Source organism: Hyperolius riggenbachi, chromosome 7 (assembly GCF_040937935.1).
Source record: "Hyperolius riggenbachi isolate aHypRig1 chromosome 7, aHypRig1.pri, whole genome shotgun sequence".
Lineage (NCBI taxonomy): Eukaryota > Metazoa > Chordata > Amphibia > Anura > Hyperoliidae > Hyperolius > Hyperolius riggenbachi.
Window position 1 is genome coordinate 33726839 of NC_090652.1, and position 22209 is coordinate 33749047.

The window sequence follows — 22209 nt, forward strand, 5'->3', positions numbered from 1 at the left end:
CTTGTTCAAAGTCTATGGCTAAAGGTATTGAAGGCAAAGGATCAGCAGGACTGCCAGGCAACTGGTATTGTTTAAAAGTAAAGAAATATGGCAGCCTCCATATCCCTCTCACTTCAGTTGTCATTCAGGCTGGGTTCAAATATAACATGACTTTTTTTCTTACATTTTCTGCAGGTGCGTTTGCGTTTTTGTATCACGTTTTTGGTGTGTTTTGCTTTTCTTTTAGCAGATGCGTTTTTCATGCGTATTGCGTCTATTTGTACGCATTTGCGGTTCGCTAATTGAAAACATATATGCGCTTTGTACTCTTTTTTTTACGTTTATTTTCTTTTAAATAGATGCAAATCAATAGGAAGACAACAGGAAGTGGAAAAACGTCAGAGATCTTTAGCTTTTAATTGAAAACACAGCAGAAAACGCATTAAAAAATGCAACACATATGTGTTCCCATAGACTTTCATTATGTGCATTTTGGCAGCCAGCCTGCATATTATGCAACACTGCAAGCGTCTGCAGAACGCTTACTATAAATACGCATGGGAAACACGTACGCGTTTTTACATGTGTAGCAAACTTCTATTGCTGCATAAAGTGCAGCGTTTTACGCTCCGCGAGCGTTTCTGTCATGTGTGCACCTGGCCTAAGGTTAGGCTTTAGGGGTGGTTAAAGGGAACCTAAAGCGAGAGGGATATGGCGGCTGCCATATTTATTTCCTTTTAAACAATGCATTTTGCCTGGTTGTCCTGCTGATCCTCTGTCTCTTAATACTTTTAGCCATAGACCCTCAACAAGCATGCAGATTAGGTGTTCTGACTGAAGTTTGACTGGACTAGCTGTATGCGTGTTTGTTTCAGGTGTGAGGTGTGTGATTCAGACTCTGGTAACTGGTATTGCTTAAAAGGAAATAAATAGGCACCTACTGGGGGCTAGGGTTAGGCATTAGGAGGGTTGGTTAGGGTTAAGGGTTAGGTGGATGGGGATTAGGGTTAGGCACATAAATCAAAGGATTAAGGTTAGGTTAGGGTAGGCGTCGACTAGTGCATAGTAAAATACTGGTAATTTAAATTACCATTATTTGACTGCATAACGGCACCACCCGGTGCCCAATTGATGCGGCAGTGCCACAATACATACAGTGGCTTGCAAAAGTATTTGGCCCCCTTGAAGTTTTCAACATTTTGTCACATTACTGCCACAAACATGAATCAATTTTATTGGAATTCCATGTGAAAGACCAATACAAAGTGGTGTACACATGAGAAGTGGAACGAAAATCATACATGATTCCAAACATTTTTTACAAATCAATAACTGCAAAATGGGGTGTGAGCATAATTATTCAGCCCCCTGAGTCAATACTTTGTAGAACCACCTTTTGCTGGAATTACAGCTGCCAGTCTTTTAGGGTATGTCTCTACCAGCTTTGCACATCTAGAGACTGAAATCCTTGCCCATTCTTCTGTGCAAAACAGCTCCAGCTCAGTCAGATTAGATGGACAGAGTTTGTGAACAGCAGTTTTCAGATCTTGCCACAGATTCTCGATTGGATTTAGATCTGGACTTTGACTGGGCCATTGTAACACATAGATATGTTTTGTTTTAAACCATTCCATTGTTGCCCTGGCTTTATGTTTAGGGTTGTTGTCCTGCTGGAAGGTGAACCATCGCCCCAGTCTCAAGTCTTTTTCAGACTCCAAGAGGTTTTCTTCCAAGATTGCCCTGTATTTGGCTCCATCCATCTTCCCATCAACTCTGACCAGCTTCCTTGTCCCTGCTGAAGAGATGCACCCCCCTAGCATGATGCTGCCACTACCATATTTGACAGTGGGGATGGTGTGTTCAGAGTGATGTGCAGTGTTACCTTTCCGCCATCATACAAACAAAAAAGAGAGCCCACTAATGACAGTACCAAACCACTCCAAAATAATTAAAAAAATGTATAAACTTTATTGACAAATGGTAAACATAGTATTACAATCAATTAAAAATCACCTAAGGTGATTACAGCCTCTTCCTGAAGCGGGTAGAGTCCGCGAGATGCATTAAGGCGCACAGCGGTGCCCACCTACTTCTCCAGCCTCCGCCACGTAAGTCTTGATTCCTGCCTTTATTGTGTGCACGTTGATTCCTTCAGTGGTCTTAGGGTTGTCCCTTTCTAGGATTGTCCTACTTATGTGCAATAACTCTATATAGAGTAGGATTCACCTCACCTTGTTATTTATTTATTACTTTACACGCTGGTTTTCAATCATCATTATTTTGATGGTAGTTATATGGAATTTGGATTGTGTGCAATATAATTAGGGATGGGACGAATCCACAATTTCTTCGAATCCGAATCCGGATCCGAATCTAAAAAGGTTCTCGAATATCTCGAACCTTTCGAATCCTGAATCTAACGAATCCTGCACATAAGAATTGTGCAATCCATGGTATAGTTGTCCGCAGTATAGGTACCCAGGCATAGGTAGCAAGGTAAAGGTGCCTTCAGTATAGCTAGCTAGGTATGGGTGCCTTCAATATTGGTAGCGTTCAGTATAGGTAGCAAGGTATAGGGGTCTGCAGTATAGGGAGCAGGGTATATGGGCCTTCAGTATAGGTAGCAGGGTATATGGGCCTTCAGTATAGGTAGCAGGGTATATGGGCCTTCAGTATAGGTAGCAGGGTATATGGGCCTTCAGTATAGGTAGCAGGGTATATGTGCCTTCAGTATAGGTAGGTAGCAGGGTATAGAGGCCTTCAGTATCGGTAGCAAGGTACATGTGCCTTCAGTATCGGTAGCAAGGTATAGGGGCCTTCAGTATAGGTAGCACAGTACATGTGCTTTCAGTATTGGTAGGTAACTAGGTATAGGGGCCTTCAGTATAGGTAGCAGGATATATGTGCCTTCAGTATAGGTGGCAGGGTATATGTGCCTTCAGTATAGGTAGGTAGCTAGGTATAGGGGCCTTCAGTATAGGTAGTAAGGTACATGTGCCTTCAGTATAGGTAGGTAGGTAGGTAGGTAAAGGGACCTTCAGTATAGGTAGCAGGGTATAGGGCCTTAATTACAGTATAGGTAGGTATGTAGGCAGCTATAGGGGCCTTTAGGTAGGTAGGTAAAGGGACCTTCAGTATAGGTAGCAGGGTATAGGGCCTTAAGTATAGGTAGGTATGTAGGTAGGTAGGTATAGGGGCCTTTAGGTAGGTAGGTAAAGGGACCTTCAGTATAGGTAGCAGGGTATAGGGCCTTAAGTATAGGTAGGTATGTAGGTAGGTAGGTATAGGGGCCTTTAGGTAGGTAGGTAAAGGCACCTTCAGTATAGGTAGCAGGGTATAGGGCCTTAAGTATAGGTAGGTATGTAGGTAGGCAGGTATAGGTGCCTTTAGGTAGGTAGGTATATATAGGGGGCCTGTAGGTAGGTGGGTAGGTAGGTAGGTATTTAGGCCTGTAGGTAGGTATAGTGGCCTGTAGGTAGGTAGGTAGGTAGGTATAGGGGCCTTTAGGTAGGTATAGAGGCCTTTATGTAGGTAGGTAGGTACATATAGGGGGCCTTTAGGTAGGTATAGGGGCCTTTAGGAAGGTATAGGGGGCCTTTAGGTAGGTATAGGGGCCTGTAGGTAGGTGGGTATAGCGACCTGTAGGTAGGTAGGTAGGTATAGCGGCCTGTAGGTAGGTAGGTAAGGATAGTGGCCGGTAGGTAGGTAGGTATAGTGGCCTGTAGGTAGGTATAGTTGCCTGTAGGTAGGTAGGTATAGTGTTCGGTAGGTAGGTAGGTAGGTAGGTATAGGTGCCTTTAGGTAGGTAGGTAGGTACGTATAGGGGGCCTGTAGGTAGGTGGGTAGGTAGGTATTGAGGCCTGTAGGTAGGTATATAGGCCTGTAGGTAGGTAGATATGTATAGGCACCTTTAGGTAGGTAGGTATAGGGGCCTTTAGGTAGGTAGGTAGGTATAGGGGCCTTTAGGTAGGTATAGGGGCCTTTAGGTAGGTAGGTAGGTAGGTATGTATAGGGGGCCTTTAGGTAGGTATAGGGGGCCTTTAGGTAGGTATAGGGGCCTGTAGGTAGGTAGGTATAGCGGCCTGTAGGTAGGTAGGTATAGCGGCCTGTAGGTAGGTAGGTAAGAATAGTGTCCGGTAGAATAGTGTCCCCGTGCCTCCTCCGCTTACCGCCAACCCCCCCTACGGCCCCCTCCGTCCCCCGTGCCTCCTCCGCTCACCCCTGCATAAGAATCTACTCACCTTTCTCGTGGAGCGCAGAGCGGCAGACCTCTTCGTTACTTCCCTGTTCCCTCTAGTGGCCGGACCGGCTCTTACTGATGACGTCATTGTAAGAGCCGGTCACTAGGGGGAACCAGGAAGTCAACGAGAGGTCTGCCGCTCTGCGCACCGCTATGGATAGGTGAGTTGATACAGTATGCGGGCGGGCGGAGGAGGCGCAGGGGGGTCGGAGGAGGACGAGTGCGAGCGGCGGATGCGCGGGGATGCAGCGTCGGGATTCGGCGGATTCGTGTAGTGGAAAATGGCGTTGGGATTTGAATCCAGGAATCTCGAATATTTCCTAATATTCGAGGGATTCGTGGATTCGCAGGATTTGTCGTCCCACCCCTAATAAATATACATGTATATGTAATTTATTTATGTTTATTATTAGTTTTACACATGACTTTCAGTGGTATGGACTCTTTTTGACTTTATATAATGTGATTTTTGATTGTATGATTGGCATAAATTTGAGGCTTTTCGAGAGGTATCATATTATAATATAATTTTGGTGACCCCTATGTGTACCGCTGTAATCACCTTGGGTGATTTTTAATTGATTTTAATACTATGTTTACCATTTGTCAATAAAGTTTATACATTTTTTTAAATATTTTGGAGTGGTTTGGTGCTGTCATTAGTGGGCTCTCTTCTTTGTTTGTTTGATGTCCTATTACCCACTTAGCACATACCCCCTATTACTATACCCCAATATATACTTTTGATGGTGCTGTCCACAATTGTCGTTTTAATCAATTAGTTTTCCGCCACACAAAGCGTTGTGCATTTTGGCCAAAAAGTTCCATTTTGGTCTCATCTGACCAGAGCAACTTCTTCCACATGGTTGCTGTGTCCCCCACATGGTTTGCGGCAAACTGTAAACGGGACTTCTTATGCGTTTCTGTTAACAATGGCTTTCTTCTTGCCACTCTTCCATAAAGGACAACTTTGTGCAGTGCACGATTATTAGTTGCCCTATGGACAGATTCCCCCACCTGAGCTGTAGATCTCTGCAGCTTGTCCAGAGTCACCATGGGTCTCTTGACTGCATTTTTGATCAGCGCTCTCCTTGTTTGGCCTGTGAGTTTAGGTGGACGGCCTTGTCTTGGTAGGTTTACAACTCCTTCCATTTCTGAATGATCGCTGGAACAGTGCTCCGTGGGATGTTCAAGGCTTTGGAAATCTTTTTGTAGCCTAAGCCTGCTTTACATTTCTCAATAACTTTATCCCTGACCTGTCTGGTGTGTTCTTTGGTCTTCATGGTGTTGTTGCTTCCAGTATTCTCTTAGACAACCTCTGAGGCCATCACAGAGCAGCTGTATTTGTACTGACATTAGTTTACACGCAGGTGCACTCTATTTAGTCATTAGCACTCATCAGGCAATGTCTATGGGCAACTGACTGCACTCAGACCAAAGGGGGCTGAATAATTATGCACACCCCACTTTGCAGTTATTTATTTGTAAAAAATGTTTGGAATCATGTATGATTTTCGTTCCACTTCTCACGTGTACACCACTTTGTGTTGGTCTTTCATGTGGAATTTCAATAAAATTGATTCATGTTTGTGGCAGTAATATGACAAAATGTGGAAAACATCAAGGGGGCCGAATACTTTTGCAAGCCACTGTATGCTGCTGAACATGCCACAGAGTGATCATTTCCTTTGTGACTTTGGCCATACCCAGCAGAAAAATGAATGAACACATAAAAATAAAACTTTCAATTACATTTAGAGAATTTTGCAAAACATTTTCGTATTCAAAATGTGTCTTAGACTGTACCTAGATAATAAAACGTGTTTTCATTCAGTATATGTTGTATTTTTTTTACCAGGAAAAGAACAGGAGGGAAACTCAACCCAAACACAATCAGACCTGGGTGAGTAAGCTCCCACTAACCTTCTTTGTTAACTCCTTTTAAATTAAAAATAGCCATAGCCAGTCATGTCTCCACCGTACCTTCCACCTTCCCCCACATTTTTAGTCTTCCTTACATCCAATCACACTGCACCACAGGTCCAGTCATTTTGTTTGACCTCATGTGTAGGCTTGCATGAAATAAAGGCACAAGGAAAAAAGGGTGCTGCTGGATGACAAAAAGAGATGGCTCGAACCTCCGAGTTTCGGTTCGCGAACCTCGAACGCGAACCTCCGCAAAAAGTTTGGTTCGCGCGAACTTTCGCAAACCGCAATAGACTTCAATGGGGATGTGATCTTTGAAAAATAGAAAAAATTATGCTGGCCACAAAAGTGATGGAAAAGATGTTTCAAGGGGTCTAACACCTGGAGGGGGGTATGGCCAGTGGGATAGACGCCAAAAGTCCCGGGGAAAAATCTGGATGTGACGCACAGCACATTTAAGCGCAGAAATCACATTGCATGCTAAATTGCAGGACTAAAGTGCTTTAAAACATCTTGTGTATATGTTACGGCCAGAACCCGAAGTTTGGCCACTTCTAGTTCTGGCCGGCCACTTCGGGTTCTAGCCGGCCAATTTGCGAAGTGGCCGCTGCACTGCGGCCAATGTTAGAAATGGATTGTTTACTCTGATATTAATGTATCTTCTGGCCGCAGCGCAGCGGCCAAACGTATTAATTTGTTGCAATTAAGCCGGCGGCAATGTAACAATTCAAGCCGCCGGCTTTTTATCTGCCTCTCTCTCCTTCTCCCCCCGCCTCTCTCTCCTCCCCCCGCCTCTCTCGCTCTCCTATGGGCAGCCGGCGGGGACACGAGTGTCCCCCCGGAGTCGTTCGTCGCGGCAGGGAAGCCTGCCGTTCTTGCAGAGCGGGTGCTGGCAGAAGCAATGTCTGCAGCCTCCCCGCTCTGCTGCCCCTGCTGCGACAAACGACTCTGGGGGACTCGCGTGTCCCCCGCCGGCTGGCCATAAGAGGAGAGAGAGAGAGGCAGATAAAAAGCCGGCGGCTTGAATTGTTACATTGCCGCCGGCTTAATTGCAACAAATTAACTAAGTGGTTATACGTTTGGCCGCTGCGCTGCGGCCAGAAGATACATTAATATCAGAGTAAACAATCCATTTCTAACATTGGCCGCAGCGCAGCGGCCACTTCGCAAATTGGCCGGCCAGAACCCGAAGTGGCCGGCCAGAACTAGAAGTGGCCAAACTTCGGGTTCTGGCCGTAACATATACATCAATCAAACAGCATGTGTATACATAAATCAGGGAGTGTAATTAGAGTACTGCTTCACACTGACAGACCAAACTCACTGTGTAACGCACTGCACACAGCTGTTTGTGTAGTGTCGGCCGTACTGGACTGGTGCGCAGTGCACACCATGGCGAGAGTGCAGGCCATGGCGGTTTTCAAGCCCATATAGTCGCCGGGCTGAGGTAGCTCAATGACAGAACAGTGACTGTCCAGCTGATCGAATTTGGTAAGTCCACAATGAAGCAACGACCGTATTATCTTGGTTTTGGTTTTGTTGTTGCAGCTGCAGTGCAGCCAGAAAAATTAGGCAGGCATGTACATGCACCAGAAAAATTATTATAGCGGTTGCTGCTAGCAGCGGCCCTAAAAATTAAGGAATCAGCCTGGAGTCCTGGACTCTGTTGGTGGTGGCAAAGAAGGCAGTCAAGCGGCCTGTAGGCAGAGATGCTGTGTGTGGAGCGACTTAGTTTGGGGCAGGCAGTCATACGGCATGTTAATTTGGAGGTCAGCACTTCCTCCACTCTTACCCTTTCATCTGGTATTAGTTGAAAAGGGGGCACGAGCCATCTGTGGAAAAAGGGTGCTTCCATAGACTTCAATGTTATTTGCTGATAATCTCGGCTATAAGGTGGTGAAAAGGGCGCACACGTTTTTTGTTTTTTTTTCCCGGCTATAAAAGGGCGCCCTTTTATAGCAAGATTTTATTTTTGGCTGTGAAAGGGTGCCCTTTTATAGCTGAGATTTTTTGGGATATAAAAGGGTGCTGGATATAGCCGAGATTTTTTTCGGATATGTAAATGCGGCTACAACATCGGTTATATCAACAGGTGACTAAATTAGGTTATAATAGTTAATTTGGTTGTATCAGTTAATTTGGTTATATCAGTTGAAAATAACATATATGCTTGACTTGAAATGCAGCGAAGATTGGGCACCATCATGTGGGAATAAGGGTAGGCACCACCACGGAGGGTTAGGATTAGGTATCACAAGGCGGAATCTTAGGGTTAGGCACCACCAAAGGGGGTCTTAAAGGAGTTATCAGGGATATTTGAACAAAATAAGTGCTAACAGCATGTCCCTCGCCACAGCTCTGCCCGCAACCGTACGCCTCCTCTGCCTCTTGGTCCCCGGCGATGACGTCAGGCCGACCTAGAGGTCGGCATGTACTACGCCTGCGCGAGTGGCGCTGTCAATCACCACCACGTGGACCGGAGTGTACTGCGCAGACAATTCAGGTCGGCCTGACGTCATCACCAGGGATCGGGAGGCGAACGGCTGCGGGCAGAGCTGCGGCAAGGGACATGCTTGGAGCTGGGGGCTGGACGAAGCCCCGGGTAAGCAGCACTTATTTTGTTCAAATATCCCTGATAACTCTTAGGCAACACCAGGGGGAGTAGGGGGGGTCTTAGGTTTAGGCACCACCAGAGGAGTCTTAGGTTTAGGTGTCACCGGGAGTGGGAGGGGGGGATTTCAGGGTTAGGCACCACCAGGGGAGGGTTCTGTGTGAGAGTCGGGAGAAGTTTGGTCATAGCAATCTCTTTTCTCAGCTATATCGCATTTCCCGGTTATATCCTGCGCCCTTTTATAACCCAAAAATAAAAATCTCGGCTATATCATGTGCCCTTTTTATAGCCCAAACAGATTTCAGCTATAACCAGCACCCTTTTATAGCCCAAAAAAGTTTGGCTGTATCCAGTACCCTTTTATAGCCAAAATCTTGGCTACATCAGGCGCACTTTTTTTCCAGGCGCCCTTTTCAAATGAATTACTCTAACACTATCAGTCAAAGTGCCCATAGCAATGAGGGCTAGTGTTAGTTATATAGAATGTTACTTGAGTGGAGTCCTCCCCTTCATCCTTTTTTCTTAGGTCTACTACTCCCCTTCTTTTCTATCTGTGAACTGTATTGGAAGCCACCTATAACTGCTAACAGAGACTTAAAGGCCACTTATGATAAGAATACTGTGTATTATGTGCACATATTTTCCACCCTTGTAATAATCTGTAGTTGATTTGTTCACTGCATCAGCTGTAATCCACCACTGTCTTGTATTGTTAACTGTTGTATTGTTTATTTTGTATTGTTATACCCAATATTCTTTGTGCAAAAACACAGAGGATGCTGGTGCAATATAAATTATTAATAATAATAATAATAATAACCATTGGCCATGATGGGAGTCACCCTGTAAGTTCTTTAAAGAGGAACTGTCACAAAAATCTTAAAATTTAAAACACATACAAATAAGAAGTACATTTCACCCAGGGTAAAATGAGCCATAAATTACTTTTCTCCTATGTTGCTGTCACATACAGTAGGTAGTATAAATCTGACATTACCGTCACTTTTTGGACTAGTCCATCTTCTCATGGGGGTTCTCAGCATGGCCTTTATTCTTATAAGACACTCCTTGAAAAAGATTTATACAAAGATGCTGGACAGCCTCCCTGCTTGCTGCACATTTATTCGGCGGTTGGACAGAGCAACTGCCATTCACTAAGTGCTTTTCAAGATAATCAAAACCCTGAGAATCCCCCGTGAGAAGATGGGCTTGTCAAAAAATTTAGCTTATTAGAGGTGCTGCACATGTGAGCTGTTGGTAATTTCAGATGCAGCCTTTGTGATATGCGCTGGCCCTCTCCTCTCTGTCCATTGAAATGTAAGTTACACATTTTTGCTTAGCTGCTCCTTAATTCAGGGTAGGCCACTTGCCCGGAGGTCTGCCTCACCGTGGCGCAAGTGTCCAGTATATTATATTTTGCATGCAAACTATAGTGGAAGCCAAAGTTCCTCCATAGTATAATAATTGTAGCATTTGTTTTGGATGCAGGGGATGCATTTTCAGCCTAATAGAGGTGGTGCATGCCTGAGCGATTAATCTGTCAATTTTAGCATGTTTATAGGGATGCGCAACCTCCCCCCTTTTTCATAATTTTGCCAGTATGTAACTACCAGGTTAGCTGCTCCCAGCCTGTATGCGCTGGCCCTCTCCTCTCCTCTGTCCATTGAAATGTAAGTTACACATTTTTGCTTAGCTGCTACCAAGGTTATACATATGTTGTTTTTAATTAAGGTTAGGCCACTTGCCTGGAGCTCTGCCTCACCGTGGCGCAAGTGTCCAGTATATTATACTTTGCATGCAAACTATAGTGGAAGCTAAAGTTCCTCCATAGTATAATAAATGTAGCATTTGTCTCCGACGCAGGGCATGCATTTTCAGCCTAATAGAGGTGGTGCATGCCTGAGCGATTAACCAGTCAATTGCAGCATGCTTATAGGGATGTGCACCCCCCCCCTTTTCATAATTTTGTCCAAAAATCTTTTGGTAATGTCAGATTTCTACTACCTACTGTAAGTGACAGCAACATAGGAGAAAAGTAATTTATGGCTCATTTTACTCTGAAAGAAATGTAATTCGTATTTGTATATTGTTTACATGTATTTTAAATTTTAAGATTTTCACGACAGAGGTCCTTTAAGATTGAGGGGCTTTATAAGGACTGTCAAGTTGTACTGTCAGTCACCTGGCACTCACTCCTGTGTGGCTTCCTTGCTAAGAAGCAGTTCCAGTGAATGCAGCTTTCCCAGCTCCACCTTCCCAAACAGTTGTCCAATCCTTTAGAGCAGGGGTCTCAAACTCAATTTACCTGGGGGCCGCAGGAGGCAAAGTCAGGATGAGGCTGGGCCACATAAGGGATTTCACAAAAAAGTCCTCATATGTCATTATTAACAGTTTTAATTATTTCTTCTGAACATGAAGTGTCCTACCTTATAGTTCGCTTCAGTGCTCCCATTACAAGTAATCCGCCGTGTCTCTGCCGCAAAACGAGAACTGCAGAGCCCCCAAATCGCCCGGGAGGCAATCCGCCGGCATTTTCTGGAAGGGGCAGAGCTTTCAGCTTCAGCTCTGCCCCTCCTGACGTCAATCGCGGCGGATCGCTGCCTCTGCCCGCCCCTCTCACTCATCCTTCACAGAGAGGGGCGGGGAGAGGCGGCGATCCTTGCGGCGATTGACGTCAGGAGGGGCAGAGCTACAGCTGGAAGCTCTGCCCCTCAGCGCAGTCGTGGATGTTTGCCCGGGGGATTTGGGGGCTCTGCAGCCCTCGTTTAGCAGCGGGGATGCAGTGGATTACTTGGGAGCACTGGAGCGAACTATAAAGTAAAATAGTTCGCTTCCATGTCTCTTTTGCTTTTGCCGGCGCGGGCCACAAAATATTGTACCGAGGGCCGCAAATGGCCAGCGGGCCGCGAGTTTGAGACCCCTGCTTTAGAGGAAGGTAAGGTGGGGAGTTTGTGTTCTTGGCAGTTGCTACTCAGTAGAGAGGAATCCACATGGGATCAATGACTTTATAAGTTATAGTGTGGCCCTATTAGCATATGCAGCTTACCTCTAAACAGACCCTGTTAAAGGAAAAGGAGTGTCCAAGGTAAAAATACCCCCCTGTCCATGGGCAAGTTGTAAGGAAACGCGGAAAGGCCGCCGTCTCTCGAGGTGAGGCGGCTATTTCCGCGTCCAGCATGGCGTCACAACGCGGAAAAAACGCCGCATGCCGCATAAGCAGTGCGGCGGAATACGCATTGGTAACGGCGGAATCCGCATTGGTAACGGCAGAATCCGCATCAGAGGCGGCCCCCGCACTAGATACATTGCATGACAGTACTGGTGTGGCTGGGACTGATAGTCCACCAAGATTCAGACTTACATGCGCGCGAGCACAGAGGCAGAGTTTAAATAGCAGTTAGAAGGGAGTCGGCTGACCAGCTGGGTCAGCTGACAAATTCCACTGCTCTCATTGGACCAGCAATTAGAGAGGTCCTGGAAAGGTCCTAGAGTATATATACTGCTGGTTGTTCACTTGCTCTTTGTCTGGCGTGCGATCACATATGTGGGAGCACCCAGATCCGTAGTCAGATCCGCAAGTGTGCCAGGACCAGCTGGAGCTGTAATCCTACACTTAGCTAGATTCTGTTGATAGCTAAAGTACTAGTTTGATTGTGATTATCTGTTATGACTTTTGCCTGCCTTGACTACCCTTCTGAACTCTGATCTTGTACCTCGATATTTCTGATACTCTGTTGCCGAACCCCGGCTCGTTCCTTGACTCTGCTTCTGCCTCCTGATTTTGTACCCCGATATATCTGATACCCCGTTGCTGAACCCTGCCTGTACTTTGACTCCGCCTTTGCCTCCTGATCTTGTACTTTATCTGTCCGTGTGTGTACGACCTGGCTTATCCGACCTCGAGAACCGACCTTACTGTTAGAGGCGGTTCCTACTCATGTTAGTATCCTTCCTCCTGAAGGTTACTTCCAGTCTGTCCTTCCTACTGTCAGTCTGACTCCTCCCGTCTTGGAGAGCTCAGGTCTGCGGAAGGAATCTGTGCAGTACTCCTTGCTGCACAGAGGCCTAGTCCTCTAAGTGTTACTGTTACACCTAACACTACACTCTACTCAGGTGAATAGAGGTTAGCTAGTATATCGGATTATCAGTGATACTGCAGATCACGTATAATCTGGTATACATCTGTATTCCCAGTGATTCTGCAGATCACTGGTAATCAGATCCTCTCTTTGCTTCACCGATCGTTACAGAACGCCAGACCAAAAAATGCAAATGGACGCACACACTGACCGTCTGGGCGCACTTGCCACTTCGGTGGAAAACATCAACCAAGTGCTGGGTAGCCACAAGACTATGATTGATGTCCTATCAGGCTCTGTGCGAACCCTCCAGACGTCAGTTGATTCAGTGCGATCCCCTCCTAGTGCTGACATACGTATGCCCGTACCAGAGAAATTTTCCGGCCACAAGTCTGACCTCCGGAATTTTAAGAGTAGAGTGTTGTCATACTTCGAGTTGAGACCCCGATCCTCGGGGACTGAGACCCAACGGGTCGTCTTCATTAAAACTCTATTAACTGGTGACTCCCAGTCCTGGGCATACAACCTGCCGCCCACAGATACAGCTCTGACCTCGGTAGAGGAATTTTTCAAGGCTATGGCCGTGATATACGACGATCCTGACCTTGCGGCAACCTCTGAGCGGAAGCTCAAACTTTTGCGGCAAGGCAGAGGGTCGGTCGAGGATTACGCGGCAGAGTTTCGTAGGTGGTCTGTTACCGCCAGATTTGACAATTTTGCTTTGATGGATTATTTCCTGTCTGGGTTGTAGGAAGATGTCTCTGACTTAATGTTAACCTTACCCGAGCCCAAGACAGTCGATGAGGCCATAACATCGGCCATCCGAGTCGACCGTCGACTACGCCATCAGAAGCAGACTAGGGGCAGTCACTGTGCCAGGGTGACTTCGTATGCGGCACCTTCTGCTGCATCCTCAGTAACGGCATCTCCGCCTGTCTCACCTCCTCCGGCATTGCCTCCACCCGAGCCAATGCAAATTGGTCGTTCAAAATTGACCCAGGTGGAGCGAAGGCGGAGAATGACGGGACATTTGTGCCTGTACTGTGCAGAGGCAGGGCATAGGGTACAAAACTGCCCTAACAAGTCGGGAAACGAGTTTGCCTAGGAGTAGTGGGGGGTGACACCCTAGGCACACAATCTTCACCCCTTAAAGAGAAAAAGCTGCTTCTCCCCTGTACGATTACATGGGAGAATAAGTCAGTAGTCACTGAAGCTTTTATTGATTCTGGCTCAGCGGCTAATTTTATGAACCTTGAATTTGCTCAGGAGTTGGGTATTCCCCTCACTCCAGTGAGTCCCCCTGTTCAGGTCACGGCAGTGGACGATTCCCCTCTGCAACGGGAGCGCCCACTGTCCCAGACCCCGGAGGTAAAAGTCACCATAGGGGTACTACATGGGGAACAGTTACGTTTTTTTGTGTTACATATGTCCACCTCCACTATTATCCTAGGCATGCCGTGGTTGCAAACCCATTCACCTCAAATAGACTGGGCCACGGGTCAGTTAACTACCTGGTCACCTCATTGTTTTCAACGGTGTTTGGGGAAGTTAACATTGGGGCAAACCAGAGTTCAGGTGGGAGGTGTGCCAGATCAGTACTCAGAATATTCCGATGTATTCTGTCCCAAGGCAGCGGACAAACTGCCCCCACATCGGCCTTTCGACTGTCCCATCAATCTCCGTTCAGGTTGTGTACCCCCCCGGGGCCATTTGTACAATCTGTCGGGGCCCGAAAAATTGGCCATGCAGGATTACATACGTGAGAATTTGGCCAAGGGCTTCATTCGGCCGTCCCGGTCACCCGCTGGGGCAGGTTTCTTTTTTGTTAAGAAAAAAGATGGGGGCTTAAGGCCATGTATCGATTACCAGGGGCTTAATAAGATCACAGTGAAGAATCGCTACCCGTTGCCATTAATAGATGACCTATTCACACAGGTCACGGAGGCTAGGATATTCTCGAAACTAGATTTACGGGGGGCATACAATCTGGTGCGTATAAGAAAGGGTGACGAATGGAAAACGGCCTTCAATACACCAGACGGGCATTACGAGTACCTGGTAATGCCCTTTGGGTTATGTAATGCCCTGGCCGTTTTCCAGGAACTGATTAATGAGGTCTTCAGGGAGGTGTTGGGGAAATTCGTTTTGGTTTACCTTGACGACATTCTTATTTTTTCTAACAACCTCTCTGATCACAGAACCCATGTCAGATGGGTATTGAACAAACTGAGACAGAATTTGTTATATGCTAAACTGGAAAAGTGCATTTTTGAGGTTACGTCAGTGGCCTTTCTGGGATATATAATCTCCACCTCGGGCCTGTCTATGGACCCTGCCAAGGTCTCCGCGGTCCTGGAGTGGCCGCAGCCGGTGGGGTTAAAGTCCTTACAACGGTTCTTGGGTTTTGCAAACTACTATAGAAGGTTTATTAAGGGGTATTCTACAGTAGTCGCACCCCTTACCAGTCTTACGAAAAAAGGGGCAGACACCACTCATTGGCCTCCTGAGGCTTTACAGGCATTCGATACTTTAAAGAGGTTGTTCTGCTCGGCGCCCATATTGAGGCACGTGGACACTTCTTTCCCGTTTATTGTTGAGGTAGACGCCTCAGAGGTTGGGGTGGGGGCTGTGCTGTCTCAACGTTCAGGTCTTCAGGGGAGATTACACCCGTGTGCCTATTTTTCTCTGAGGTTCTCTCCGGCAATATAGGCAATAGGGAGCTCCTAGCCATCAAACTAGCCTTCGAAGAGTGGCGTCATTGGCGGGAAGGAGCAGAACACATGATCACGGTTTATACCGACCACAAGAATCTCGAGTACATCGAGGGGGCTAAAAGGTTAAGCCCGCGACAGGCTCGATGGTCGTTATTTTTTTCAAGGTTCACATTTTTGATTACGTACACTCCAGGTAGTAAGAATACCAAGGCGGACGCACTCTCGAGGTGTTTCGAGCCAGAGACAGCACAGCCCTCTGTTCCCGAGACCATTGTCCCACGAAATTTGGTGTTAGCCGCTACCGAGACTTGGAAGAACTGGAAGGAAACTTTGGGTCCTTTCCAGCAGGATGTTTTGGAAGGGAAACCTGAGGGGGTTTTGTTTATCCCGTTGCCCTTCCGTCTCCAGATCCTGGAGATGGTCCACTCACACAAAAATGCGGGACATCCTGGGGTGTCTAGAACGCAAGATCTCGTGGGCCAGGTGTGCGTAGTGAACCCCGGCTCGTTCCTTGACTCTGCTTCTGCCTCCTGATTTTGTACCCCGATATATCTGATACCCCGTTGCTGAACCCTGCCTGTACTTTGACTCCGCCTTTGCCTCCTGATCTTGTACTTTATCTGTCCGTGTGTGTACGACCTGGCTTATCCGACCTCGAGAACCGACCTTACTGTTAGAGGCGGTTCCTACTCTGTTAGTATCCTTCCTCCTGAAGGTTACTTCCAGTCTGTCCTTCCTACTGTCAGTCTGACTCCTCCCGTCTTGGAGAGCTCAGGTCTGCGGAAGGAATCTGTGCAGTACTCCTTGCTGCACTGAGGCCTAGTCCTCTAAGTGTTACTGTTACACCTAACACTACACTCTACTCAGGTGAATAGAGGTTAGCTAGTATATCGGATTATCAGTGATACTGCAGATCACGTATAATCTGGTATACATCTGTATTCCCAGTGATTCTGCAGATCCTCTCTGTGCTTCACCGATCGTTACACAAGTGTTCTCGTTGTACCCACATATGCAGTATAGTGTGAAGCACCTTTCTACGGATATGAATAAGGTGATCCATTCCTCACTGAGTTCTTCAATGATGGATTTGTGTTATACTCTTGGATAAAGTTAGCTCCTTATATATAGATATATATGTATCCTATAAACCATTTGCAAGTAATTTGGGAGCTCTAATGCACAAATAGTTTGTGAAAGTGTACATTTATTGTCTTACAGGAAGAAAAAGGGCATTTCACGAGCTTATGCAGACGGTGAAGATGGAGCATCACTTGACTTCAAAACTTTCCCTTAAAGATATCTTGAGCATCAAATTAGATAACGAGCATGATAATCAGCCTAAAACTGTAGCTGATCTTCCCTGGCACTTTTTAAAGAAACTTATGGCCTTAAACAGAACTGCAAGAGACACTCTGCTCAAAATAGATCAGCATTATGTGGATGATGATGATGATGATGATGATGATGATGATGATGATGTGCTGTCTCTGTTTCAAGATGATAATAGTGCTTCCATTCATCCTCTGGATGTTCTGTGTGTTCTACTGCATTCCTCAGACAGGTTTCTACAACAAGAAATTGTCACCAAAATGGCCATGTGTCAGTTTGCTGTCCCGCTGCTGCTCCCTCCTGGTGATGGGTCACATTTCACCCTCATGCTGTGGGCGATGAGAGACATTGTGAAGGAGTGGAGACCTCAGGAGGACAGTAAAAGGTACAAAAAAGATAATGTGGTGGATATTTGCATGCCGATCTTTTCCTTTGTGAGGCTAGGGGAAAACAAATTATCCAAATCTAAAATCTTGAACCAAGTTCTGAACGCAGATAAGCAGCATAACGACTTCTACATACATGATAATATGAAGGGAGGAAACATACAGAGGAAAATATCTGATGGCCTTGCGGAAATTTCCTGGTATTTCCCATCTAGTAAGTCTGATGTATTCCCAGAGCCCATTGCAGCGGTCAACCTACGTGGAGACCTGGAGTCCAACCGGGAGCAGTTCACATTCCTGTCTCGAGTCTCCTCAGCTGTGTTTATATTTATTGACAACCTCTCTGAGAGGGAATTTACACTGTTATCAACCTGGAGTAGCACTGACACCACCCAGTATTACTTCGTTATTACTCCAGGTCCTGGAAGAAATGTGAGCACAGAGACAGTGAAAACCCTGAGAGACTTGTCTCCTGTGCTTAATATAAAAAGGACAAATTTAATAAAATTCTCAAGTGGAGCAAATGAAGCATCACTTGTAAATATCCTACAAAATCGCATTGTAAATATATTAAACAATGACACAAAAAAACATACAATGAGTGAACTTGAGAAGGAAATCCATGGACTAAATTTTGTTGTAGACAACAGTGATGTTGAATGTCAGATAGCCAGAAAATTTGCCATGGTCATTACAGCAGATATAACAAATGTAGCTGAATATAAGAAATGTACGATGGTACTGCAGGGAGAGCTATGGAAAGAGCTTTCCAAGTTAGAAAAGGAACTTTGCAGAATGACAAACCAAGGAGGAAAAGATGCCCAACAGTATTTAGATGAACTGAAAATAAAACGATTTTCACTAAACAAGAGGCAGCATGAACACAATCTACCACACGCTATAGTGCTCTTTATTAATGCCATTACTCATTTATCTAATATTGAGAAGTGTTATTTTCTGAAATGGCTAAAGAGGGAACTTGACTCAGTTGCTAGAAGACATCATTCTGCATTACAAGATAAATACAACAAAAAATGTCATGATAAATCATGTAATGTTGAAGAACTTAGAAAGATAGACCAGGAAATCTCTGACAGTTTTTTAGGAATTGAACATTTCCTACGTGAGATGGTACAGTTTTATGAGGCTGAATGTTCCATGGTTCGAGATGTTAAAATAGATAAAAGTCAAAGACAATTTATTACACTCCCAGGAACAGCAGCTGATCTCTTGTTGGATGGGTTTCCATTGGAACTGATAGATGGAGATGCCTCCAACATCCCCTTGCAGTGGATAACTGATGTCCTGACACAGCTGGATATCAAAATAGGAGGAAAATGCAGAATGAGAGTTATAACTGTGCTTGGAGTGCAGAGTACAGAGAAATCCACCCTTTTGAACACTATGTTTGGTTTGCAGTTCCCGGTGTCCAGTGGAAGATGCACACGGGGAGCTTCCATGACTCTTCTAAATGTGAAGGAGAACTTCCAGGAGGAGCTGGGATGTGGGTTTATTCTGGTGATTGACACCAAGGGGCTGAAAGCTCCAGAGTTGGCGTCCTTGGAGGGTAGTTTTGAACATGACATTGAGCTGGCCACACTTGTGGTTGGACTAAGTGATATCACCATAGTCAACATCGCCATGGAAAACACTACCGAAATGAAGTACATTCTACAGATTTTGGTTCATGCTTTGCTAAGAATTAAAAAAGTAAGAAATAAACCACACTGCCAGTTTGTGCACCAAAATGTCAGTAATGTGTCTGCCCATGACAAGAACATGGCAAAAAGACTTCTGGAGCAGCTGGATGAAATTATAAGTATAGCTGCAGAAATTGAAAAGAAAAATTGGATAAAAGCCTTCAGCAATGTGATGGACTATGACCTGGAGAAAGACAACTGGTACATTCCTGGACTTTGGCTTGGTGACCCACCAATGACTCCAGTGAATTCTGGGTACAGTGAACATGTGTACGAGCTAAAAAAGTATTTATTAGAATTCTTGAAAAGTAATAAAAATCTGCATGAGCCATTATCCATTCCTAGTTTCATAGAATGGATAGAACGTTTCTGGAATGCTGTGAAACATAAAAGATTTATATTCAACTTCAGGAACAGTTTAGTGACAGAACCTTATAGTAAACTGTCTGTACAATTCTCACAGTGGGAATGGGGGTTCCGCAAATCTGTCCATGATTGGTTAATCAGCAAAGAGACAGTTATTAAAAATCAGTCAGCAGAGAATCCAAATGGTGATATTTGTTCAGCATATAGAATTGAGCTCAGAGATTTCCTAAATGAAGGAAAAAACAAAATTCTGCAATCATTAACCAGTTATTTTGATAAACATGAAAATGTTCATCGTATAAAACTATACAGAGAAAGCTTTGATTTGAGCTCAAAACTCCTGAGGATAGAATTGGAAAGGAAAGCTTCTAGCAAGTATTATTATGTGTTTTATCTCCAGAAAAGGGAGCTCAGAATTCAGAATATTCAGAGCAGTTCTCAGAAACTAATAGAAGGCAAAATCACTGATCTCGCACTCAGGACTCTCATCATGAGGTACCTAGTGAAGAAGCAGACACTGCGTGAAACAGAGTTAGTAAAGGAATTTGAGAGCATGTGGATGGAGGCTGATCAACAGATAAAGATATTGCAAAGTCACTTTGTATGTAAATCTGTGTTGAAGCAACTGATGGATAACATGAGGAATAAGGGATCAGATGTAAATCAAGAATTACTGTGTGTGAAAAACATGGAAGACAGCACTCAGCTTGGATTCAAAGTGGATAAAAAGCATATTGAGAGTGGATGGCTCAAACGAATCATGAGTAACTTTGGCTACAATGATAATCCTCCCTTAGAACAGATAAAAGATGTATCTGCTTCTCTAATAGACAAGTGTGACACATACATCAGGGAGAAGGTGAGCACTGCAGAGGACTATAATGACGACTACTGCCAGAAGTTACTCCGCATGATTGATGCAGAGCTTTCTAACCAGGATAAAAACATTCACTTCTCCGTACGGTTTGAGCTGGACATCAAGCTTCACATTCTTGGAAAAGCCTCCCGAGAGTTTCAGAAGTTGCATGATAAGTTCATTGCTGAGAATGATTCAAAACTCTCCCTGGAGAGACTGAAGCCTCAGTATCTAAAAACATTCATCAGCACTTTTCAAGGGGAGGATGGGTGTCAGATGAAAGCCAAACAATTCTGTGAACGATGCCTGAAACCAGCAATGATGGATTACATGTTCCAGCATCTTGGGAAGGAAATAGTAGAGGACATAGTACACGGTTCAGACAGTATGATATTCAGCAGCAGAACCTTTTTTCAACATTTTTTACTGAAAGAGCTGCTGGTAGAAATGTCATTTCTGAAATGCATAAAATACATTACTTCATATAAGGAATATACAAAAGCTTGGATACAAAACTACATTAAAAAGAAATACAAGGACCCAGGGACTCTAAAATCCATGCAAGAAAATATCCTCTCTACAGTGATCAGAAGGGTGAGAGAAGCTCTTGCTGATGACAAATGTCTCAGGAGTTCTTCTGTCTCACATTTTCTAAGAAATATGTGTGAGATATTGGGGAATGTGTTGGTGATTCCACAGAATGAGATGGAAGTCATCACTTTCCAGAACACGTCTCCCGTGTCCCAGTTCTCATCTGACATTCAGCTCTTCCTAGAGGATACAGTGACACAAATCTTATCAGAGATGCAGGATATAGATATCACCTCTCTACTATACAAGGTGGCTGTGAAGCCTCAGGATGAGTTGTTCATGATGTTGGATGGTGTCACAGGAGCCCTCAGTGGCTGACCGCACTTAGCCTTCTAAACGGTGCCAGCGCACGGATCGTGCGAACTCTGGTCGCAGTCAATGCGCAGGAACCGTTAAGAATTAGCCGCAGACAACTCAGAAGGGAGCCTGTGAGACACGGGTGATTACAACGTCACCTACTGGTTCAGAGTAAACTGCCACCACCGCGGTTACTATGGGACCGTGGGGCCCACTAACTGACTGACTAATCCTGCGAATAAAACGGTTAAACACACGATATTCTGTCTAGCCAACAACAAACAAACAGTAGCGTATCTTCAGAGACCCGGGATCATTTCTGTGTGTGCTGATAAGCAGGGTAGCGGAAAGTGAATGACTTGGAGAAAGTCGTTTATTCACGCAATATAAATAATTAATATATACAGACAATTATGAAAATCAACAATTATGAAAACAGTAATAGCCAGTATGAAAAATAAAAGAAGGGAGAAAAAATACTTAGTTCCTGGAAAGATGTCCTTATTGTGGGAAGAATCATAAAGTCCTTGGTTTCAAAGTCCAGAGTTCAGAGTTCAGACCAGGTGGATGCCAGCATATCCTCAAGCTGGCATCTGATGAGTGCAAGATGTTTCAGTGTGGAGGACACAGCCCGCCTGCTGGCTCTGTGCTTTTGATGAAGCTGGTTTGGGGGTGTGGCAATGCCAGCCCCCTCTGAGCTACCAGCAAATGACAGTTCATTCCCTCTGAGAGATTTTAGAGCTAAACTTATGAATTGCTGTAACTCCTGAACCATACACGTTACATTTAGGGGGGTAACAGCTTCATACTTGGAGGAAAATACAGATTAATATGATACCTGACATGGCTAGTGCATCAGATCAGGGTCCTGAGTAGATTCATACCTGGGTGGTAGGGGCCCCGGGCCCCTCTCGACTGGTATCAAGAGATCCAGCATGACCCTACGGATCCAATGATACCGCTCTCATAACCACCCTATTTATTGTATTCTGTAAATGGGCAAAAGATTATATTGTACATTCATTTCTTCCTGCTAAGGCCGGAGTCAGCCTGACTGGAGTCCAGCTGTGTCTGCTTCTTGTCGATGAAAGGCCCTGTTGGCTCCTTCAATTAACATCTGAATGTGAAATCT

At 45.1% G+C, this 22209-nt stretch overlaps 1 protein-coding gene across 1 annotated transcript in view; it reads left to right on the forward strand.

Annotated features, from left to right (window-relative positions):
* LOC137525469 (up-regulator of cell proliferation-like) overlaps window positions 1-21340 on the forward strand; it is a 70935-nt gene extending 49595 nt beyond the window's left edge. Inside the window, exons 6-7 of the mRNA XM_068246569.1 lie at window positions 6078-6122; window positions 16771-21340. Of these exons, the coding sequence (XP_068102670.1) occupies window positions 6078-6122; window positions 16771-21098 (4373 nt within the window). The 3' untranslated portion in view covers window positions 21099-21340. The remainder of the gene's footprint in view (window positions 1-6077; window positions 6123-16770) is intronic.
* The last annotated feature ends 869 nt before the right edge of the window (window positions 21341-22209 follow it).